The sequence below is a fragment of the Pundamilia nyererei genome, unplaced genomic scaffold, assembly GCF_000239375.1.
Source record: "Pundamilia nyererei isolate P.nyererei 1_Seehausen unplaced genomic scaffold, PunNye1.0 scaffold01770, whole genome shotgun sequence".
NCBI classification, from domain to species: Eukaryota; Metazoa; Chordata; class Actinopteri; order Cichliformes; family Cichlidae; genus Pundamilia; species Pundamilia nyererei.
Window position 1 is genome coordinate 1 of NW_005189171.1, and position 8,567 is coordinate 8,567.

General features: G+C 37.0%; 1 protein-coding gene across 1 annotated transcript; it reads left to right on the top strand.

Annotated features, from left to right (window-relative positions):
- Positions 1–3,155: 3,155 nt before the first annotated feature.
- Positions 3,156–5,429, top strand: LOC102197860 (G-protein coupled receptor 64-like). Its single transcript, XM_005755522.1, has 8 exons — positions 3,156–3,287; positions 3,374–3,428; positions 3,595–3,692; positions 3,766–3,887; positions 3,970–4,235; positions 4,325–4,415; positions 4,500–4,780; positions 4,862–5,429. Exons 1-8 carry the CDS (start codon positions 3,225–3,227, stop codon positions 4,978–4,980), a joined length of 1,095 nt encoding a protein of 364 aa, XP_005755579.1. The 5' UTR covers positions 3,156–3,224; the 3' UTR covers positions 4,981–5,429.
- The last annotated feature ends 3,138 nt before the right edge of the window (positions 5,430–8,567 follow it).

Here is an 8,567-nt window from a genome sequence, read left to right on the forward strand (position 1 = left end):
CTGGGCCTCTTTGCTTAGGCTGCTGCCCCCGCGACCCGGCCTCGGATAAAGCGGATGAAGATGGATGGATGGATTAATCAATGAAATCATCATTTTAAAAATGCATTTTGTATTTATTTACCTTTGTCTAATATTAAAATGTGTTTCATTATCTGAAACATGTAAGTGTGACAAATATGTGAAAAACTAAGAAATCAGGAAAGTGCAAACACTTTTTCACACCATTGTACGCTTAAAAGCCAGGCCCATGCCAGGGAACCAACAGATTTAAACTAACTCTGCCAACACTGCCAAGAAGAATGTTGGTTAATGGGTACCAAAAGCATGCCACTGAGGTGCAACTTGCCACGTCACATTAAACCAAATATTACTGGGCGTACGTACATATATTAGAATGTATGTATACTTTTGACATTTTGTGGATTAGAAAAAAATCCAAAATAAAATCATAATTTGTGCACTCAAATCTTATATTTTAAAGTAAGATGTCTGTTGCATAAACATTCAAGCCCATGATGAACGTATGTAAACATCTGACTACAACTGTAAATAATCCTATACACTGCACATCTTTAGAAACCTGCGGATACCTAGAAGGTTTTAGCACAATCAGAGTGATGACTTCCTGTTTTCCATCCAACCTGAAATGAGCACAGATACATTTTAAAAACTGCACATTCTTTAGATTTCATATCAGTACAAGGGATAAAGTATTACTGGAGCATTTATGTTCAGACCTACAGTCCAGCCCATGGGGGGGGAAGTAGCATTCTGGCAGTGTTTTTTCTGAGGAAACATATAATTTAAAAAGGAGGACCAGTTTATTTGCAAGTCAAAGTAAAGAGGAAGATATCAAAGGTATATTTGTCAGCAAAAATAATGACTGTAAGTTCAAGTTGCTGTGAAACTCAACAACGCAGAACATATTCTCATTTGGGAAATAGAAGCTGGAACTTATTAAGTTTTAGGTTGTGATAAGTAAGCTTGCTCCATTTTCATTTGCAGGCTCCCTTTTCTCCTTAGGATAATGTTACCATTGGCTGTAAACCATTGCCTGATGTTTGCCGTGGAGCTAATGCTTCTGTTGTACAGCACAGGTAAGTAACAAAATCTAGCTTAAAAGAAACCAGTATTTCTCAAAATATTTTTCTCATATTTTTATGTTGAAACTTTTTAGGCACAAATGGAGACAGTAAACCCAACAATACCCTCTTTATCAGTCCCAAAACACTAGCTGATTCATATTTTCCATCAAGTAAGTTAAAAACAATACAGGAAAAAATCATCATTAGGTTAAAGGACAAACTTAGTAATCTGGGGTTTTATATTTTAATTTAGAAACTATCTACCAAGAGGACAATGGAACTAAACTCTGTTTCAACATCCAACCAAATAATACACGTGCAGGTACAGTTATCTAATTTTTAGCTTTTCTTTTTTTTTTGCTTTCAAGCTGTTGGGGAAAAACATTTGTCTTGGTTATTTGCTAAATGTGTTTGTGCTTTAAAATTTTCTTAGAGTGTTGTAACGACACGGATTTCAACTGCAATATTGAAGTAAAAATAGATAGTCAAGGTAAATACAGGCTAAATTTAACTGAAGAGATTTTATCCAAGCAAGATATTGTGGTGATGAAGGATCCAGAGCATAATTATTCATGTATGCCATCCCAGCTCTACAACAAAAGCAGCCCTGGTAAGCCTCTTAGAAGTGAGTTAGTGCACAGTGGTCAAATTTTCAGTTTATTTGATCAGTTTGAAAAGGTTTCCAACCAATGATCTGATGCACTTTCCATCTTGTTGCAGGTTTTTTTTGTAGCATCAACCGCTGCTTGAGTGAAAGTAAATTCACAAACCTTTTCCTCTTAATTTCTACATGAAACAATGTGACAGCAGTGACAGTGCACAAGTTCTAATTTCATACTTTTATGTGTTCAAGGTATGAAGAATATGAGTATGAATATGAAACTGAGCAAAGGGAGCTTTCGTGAAAACCTCACAGGTATAATTATTTGTTTATCAAATCAGTTTGTGACGGCCAGTGGGCTTCCTATGAGCCGGGTTGTGACAAGTTAAAAACAAATATTTAATGTTAGCAAGTGTAACAACAGCCCGCTTCTGTTTGTGTGTGTGTGTGTGTTTGCATACTTTGTGTACATTTACATAAAACAGAATATGTCGTGAGTGATAATGACACATGGACTGTGTCATGCAACCCATCCACAACAACCACCAGCATCAATTCTTCCAGCGAATCTTCCACAACAACCACCAGCATCAATTCTTCCAGTGAATCTTCCACAACAACCACCAGCATCAATTCTTCCAGCGAATCTTCCACAACAACCACCAGCATCAATTCTTCCAGCGAATCTTCCACAACAACCACCAGCAATGACAATGACACTATTGACATTTCCATCAACCATACCATTCCTAACCCAGTGTAGATATCTCAGTTTTCATAGAAATATTTTTGCAATATTGTACACTTTTGAAATCTACTTTAAGAAACTAACTGTCTCCGTGTTACAGAGACGTCATGAAAAATCTATCCTTTGTCCTTGAAATGATGGGTAATTTTGGCACAGCAACAATCAAGATGGGCAACATCACAGGAGTGATTGCCAAACTCTCCCAGAAAAATCAAGACAACATGAACTTTGCCTTCACAAAAAACGCTGGCGTGAAGGTAAGGTGTTTGATAAAGAGCGTGACACAATTTTAAGACTGTGGATTACTAACTCTCTAATGTCTGAGGCATGGAATAATTGCCAAAAAAAATCATATTTCTGAGTTCAGTGAAAATTACTCTGGTTATTGAACATTCTGATGAAATACAAAAGATACTTTAATGCTCATTTGCATATATTAGTTTTAGTTTGTATAATACATATGCATGACATCATTATTTTATAATTGTTTTTGCTGATAAACATTTCTCATTTTGAAAGATTGTTAAAGGAGAAAACAGCAATTTGACGGGCCCATTTCGTTTAATGAAAATTCCTAAAGAGGCCAGTAAAATGGCGGTGGAGGGAAATGGATCATTTCTTGGAATTCTGTTGTTTCCACAGCAGCATGCGGTAATAGTACAGCTCAACTAAAAACTTACTTTTCATATGTATAAACATATTGACCAAACCTGATCTATTAACAATCTTTTAATCTTAACAGGATGACAGCAGTAAATACTATTTAAACAGTGAGATAGTGGGAATAGAAATGGGGGCAAAAATACAAAACCTTTCACAACCCATCGAGATTCAGTACAGTAATGTGGACAAGGTAAGTGTGATGTCATAACAGAAATAATGATCAATTTAAGTTCAGAGGAAAACTTATTCTGATTTTCATTTTCTATTTTGATAAAGAAAGGAGCGAATGCTTCTTGCATGTCTTGGGATGGAAACAGCACAGATGCAAACGGTAAAAACCCCCAAATAGATCTCTCTATATATATATCTAATTTTAATATGAAAACCACAGGAATTAAAGACCTTTGAAGTGTTCACTCACATTTTGCACACACGCTGATTACTGTGATAAAGTCTGTCTTTAACAGTTACTTCTTTGTATTACTGCTGTCCAACAGGGAAATCACTCTGGATCACAGATGGCTGTCAAACAGTGGAGACCAATAACAGCATCACCTGCCAGTGCACACATCTAACCTTTTTTGCCATACTCATGGTAAGACAGCTGTATAGGAAATAAGAAATGATTTTTTTACAGCACATACTGACACATAACTATTTGAACCTAGTCACCTACACCTGCAAACATTAGCACTTCTGATGTTAATACTCTGACCTACATCACTTCAATCGGTTGTGGACTGTCGCTGTTTTTCTTGATCGTCGGTCTCTTCATGCACGTTCTCGTCAGGTAAGAGATCCGAGGCAGTTTGGAGTTTGGATTTTTACCTCAGTAAAGTCCTTTTTCTTACGCACACTAATTTGCTCCACAGAAAGGGGAAAGCAAGCGAAGCAACAAAGATTCTGATGAACCTCTTTGTCGCCATGTTGATCCTGAACTTGTCCTTCTTGACCAATGAGAGCATTTCAAACCTGGGTATCAAAGGTGCATGTGTGGCAATAGCAGCAGTTCTGCACTACGGGATGTTGGCCACTTTTACCTGGTTCTTCATGCAGGCTTTACACTTGTACCTCAGTCTACGTCGAATCTGCACTGAAGTGAAACATTACATGCTGAAGATTTGCATCACAGGATGGGGTAAGAGACCTGAGCCAAAAATGATACTTATGCTCTCATATTATGAATAATAATCACAGGAGAATTTATATTCCTAATCTTCTCTTTAGTCATACCGGCTGTGGTGGTGATCGCTCTTCTTGCCTCCCAGAAATATAATTCTATTAATATTAATACAAATGAGGGGAAAGCAGCAACAATGTAAGTCTGTAAATCTGATAATAGATTTCTTGGATAAAACACAAACATCTTCATCAGAGGATCACGTTGTACTCCCTTTTTCAGGTGCTGGATCTCTGATGCTGGTATCCACCAGGGGGTCAACATTGGTTATTATGCTGTAGTGTTCGTCTTCACTCTGAGTGTATTCATTCTAACTGTAAGGCAAATCGTTCTAATGCCAAAAGCAGGAAAGGCCCAAGACAATAGTTCCATTAAGAGCAATACTTCCACCATTCTGAGCCTGTTCCTCCTTCTTGGCATCACCTGGGCTTTTGCTTTCTTCAGCTACGGACCTTTGCTCATCGCTTCCTACTACATCTTTACCATCCTCAACTCCTTTCAAGGTAAATCTAAAACTGTCACAGTGAGCTGACTTCATTCTTTATTGGATTAAAAGTCCTTAACCTTCTTCTTTATTTGTATAGGTTTCTTCCTGTTCATCTACTATTATAAATCCAGCAAGATTATTGGAGACGGCAAAATCCACACACAAAGTAGCAGCACAGCTACATCAAACACAGCTGTAACGTCTCCTTATGCATAAGGCTTGCTGTTTTACCATATTTTGACACAAGAGGGCAGCATTTTATTTCATATAGTTCCAGCAGGTTGCTCTGTGTAGAAACAACTTGGTCATTCTTCCCATGTGCTCTCCGCTGAATGGCTTTTCTGACATGAAAGCACTAACCCAGATTACCTTCTTTGACGCAAATACTCATGTGGACTAGAGCTCGAGTCAGTACTCTGGAAGTCATTTCAGAGCACGACTCTATGTTTGTTCCCATGCTTTTATATTTTAACAGACAAACTTGTCTTACTCACGCCAAATAATTCATAGAAGGCTGTGATTCAGTCAGAATACGCAACCACAATTGTAAACATGTCAGGATGTTAAGGTGTAAAATGTTAAAGTGGGAAAGTGAAACATGTCAAAGACATAAGGACATTTTCAATTTGATGGCAGTAACACCTCTCAAAAAGTTGGGACAGGGACATGTTGACAACTGTGTAGCACCCGTCTTCCTTTAAACAGAAATCCATAAACATCTGCTGGGATGAGCTGCTGGACGTTTGGTAGAAGAACATTCCATCTTGTTGGATATAGGATCCTAGCTGGGTTGTCTTCCGAGTTATTATCATGATGCATCAAACGTTTTTATTTGGTGATATGGTTGGCCATTTCAGCACCTGACTCTTCCACTATTAAGCCAAGCTGCTGTAATGAATGCACTGTGCAGTTCAGCATTCTCTTGTTGAAAAATCCAAGCAACTCCTTGAACAAGACTTTATCTGCATGGGAAAATATGTTGATCCAAAACCTGCATATACCGCTGAGCAATGATGGTGCCTTTCCAGATGCCCAGGCTTCCAATTCCACAGCCCAATACCATCAGAGATGTATAGTCATTGAATTTTGGTAAGCTGGATTTTCCTTCTCTTCCATCCTCATCCATTTTTTCCAAGCAGAATCTTAAAATTTTGAATTGTCTGACAAATAACAGTTTCCCCTTTGGCTGTGTTCATTTTAAATGGGCTTTGGTCCATAGAAGACAGCAACTTTTCTAGCTAATTCTCACATATGGCTTCTTCTTTGCATGATAAAGCATTAACCTCCATTTTTGGATGGCACTGTGAACTGTGTGAACACAATGACAGATTGGTGAACCTCTGCCTATCTTTAATATCCAGTCCCGTTATTGAACTGTTGCTAGTTAACCTAACTATTTAAAAAATGTTCCTCCAGCTGTTTCTTTTCAGTACTACTTACTTCTCTAGCCTTTTCTCGCCTCCAACTTCTTTTGAGCAATGTTGCTGCCATCAAATTCAAAACGAGTGTTATTTTTCATGAAACAGTAGAAAGTCTGAATTTAAACATTTAAAAATATGTATATATTATCCATTGAAATTTGCTTCATGCTTCTCCCATAGCAAAAACAATCCTGACACTGTAACTGTCACATTAAATGGTTCTATGACAAATCTGTCATTTGTTTAGTTTGTTGCTAAAAAGCTGATTTTTCACGTTTACCAGTAAACTTAAAAATGTTTTCTGTGGTCTATTGTAAATAAAATATGGGTTTTGTAAATCGTTGACTAAGGTTGTATTACAGACCTCTTGAATCAGTCATAGAGTGGAATGCAGAGTTTAAACGTTTAAGAAATTAAACATTTCTTTTTTTTGACTGATGTGCTTCTCAATGTGATTAAAAATAGCAGAATCAAGGTGAAAGGAAGGCTTGTCTCACATATCCTACACAGTGTCAGGGCTGAACTCGCCAGTTACTGTGTTGCGTGCCTTCAGATAATTACTCTGAGTCCAGAGAGACCAGTATCCACTGTGCGGGAAGCTTAACTGGCAAACAAGAAATGAGCTCATGACTACCTATAGTGATAAGCTCCCTGAGGGTATTTGAATGTTGAAACTATTCTCTAAAGTTTACTGTATTTCACTAGCATATATATAAGTGCAGTGTATCTTGGCAAACTGTTTTGTTTGTTTAGTGGTTTTTGGGAATTGTGGATTTCGTTAGTACTTATTTTTATTATACTACCTTAAGAAATATCATATTATTTTTTCATTTAGAGGGAACCTGATTTGCTTTTCTCAGTTTTATTAAAGTAGCCTTAAAGTCAAATCTTTGCATGTACTCTATATCATATGAAGTTTGTCAAGCTTTTATTTGACAAAATAAATGATTTGACTAAAATGTCGTAATAACTTTTTTTGCATTTTATCAGGACAAAATATGATTTTCATACATAGAAGCAAATTGTCTTGTGAAAGAAACTGTTGTATGTACACAACATAGTCTTGAAATAAAAGTCTGAGCTGTTTAAATGAATAATAAAGTTTTTCCTTATTCAGAGCTTGAGCCTCGATGAGTGACATTGAGAAAGGAAGGACTGTTTATTTATCTACGACTGATTAATCTCCTAAATGACCACAGCGTGCCAGACAAAAACTGGGGTAATTACTGCCATGCATGTCTGATTTGTGTTGCTCCAAAAGAAGGGCTTTTATGCAAAGCACAGCAGGCTTCTGTGGTATACCTGTGTGTGTCCTTATGTTAGAACATGCAAAATTAAAAAGCAGAGGCTAAGATGCAGGATCACAACTCATAGCTCTGTGGTAAGCAGTTGTGAACATTAATCTCAATAGCAAAAGATTTGATAGGCCAGAATGTGAGGGTGAAAAAAACAACTGCTTTTGATTCATTAACTTACTAAATCAAAAGTATGTAAAAGTCCCCGCACAGATTTGGAGCAGAGTTTTACTGCTTTCCTAAAAACATAAATCAAGGCATCTCTGAGAAATGTTCTGGGAAGATTGTTGTTTTGTGCGTCAGTCTAGATGATTTCATAATGAAAATGACTGGGAATGTTACATTTTCACGCTATTCAACAAAACCCTTACCAGAGTGAAAAACCAAATAAAATTTTAACACGTGTTAATGTGTTTCACTTAGTAGATGGGAACTAAGAAAGTGCTTTTTAATTGCTCTCAGTGTCATACCACATGTACAGTAGTGGCTCAGAGAAAGACATTAGCATCAACATGCACGTTCAAGTTGGAAAACATTTTGGTTCTATATCGAAATATAGGCAGAAAAAAGTGCATAAAATACAAAATCTGCTCCAGAAAGGTCGTCCTAACCTCAGTTTCTGTGGAATAAGAATAGTTAAAGTTTCCAATCACCAGACTGACTGGATGCATGATTACCACAATCTGTGTGCAGGAGCTTTTATGCATTTTATTATAGGGAGTCTAGACTGAATCCTGGCCTGTAAAAGCAAAATTTTCAATCTCAAATGACCTATAAAACCCGAGGTCTTGTTCCCGGAGACTTGCGTGTAAAGAGGGAAAAATTATTATCTTTTATTTGCCCGGTTACTGGTTAACACTGGCTTTTATCAAATTTGAGATGACATAACATCAATTCTATTTGCTAGCAAATGTGTGACAAAGCAAAGTTGACTCTTAGAAACGTACGGTCGACTTCATTTTCTGCTCCCCTGCTATGGGGCGCCGTTTGTAAAGTGAAACGTGCTGAAATTAACGGCAACATTTTTCCACATTTAGCTCAAAACAAGTCATTTTTTACAACATTTAGTAAAATATTTGTAACTTTT

Coding starts and splice junctions, on each gene's coding strand:
- LOC102197860 (XM_005755522.1), top strand. CDS start 3,225: ATGGGGGCAAAAATACAAAACCTTTCACAACCCATCGAGATTCAGTAC. Junction 3,693..3,765: donor CCTTTTTTGCCATACTCATG/GTAAGACAGCTG, acceptor ATTTGAACCTAG/TCACCTACACCTGCAAACAT. Junction 4,781..4,861: donor CATCCTCAACTCCTTTCAAG/GTAAATCTAAAA, acceptor TTATTTGTATAG/GTTTCTTCCTGTTCATCTAC.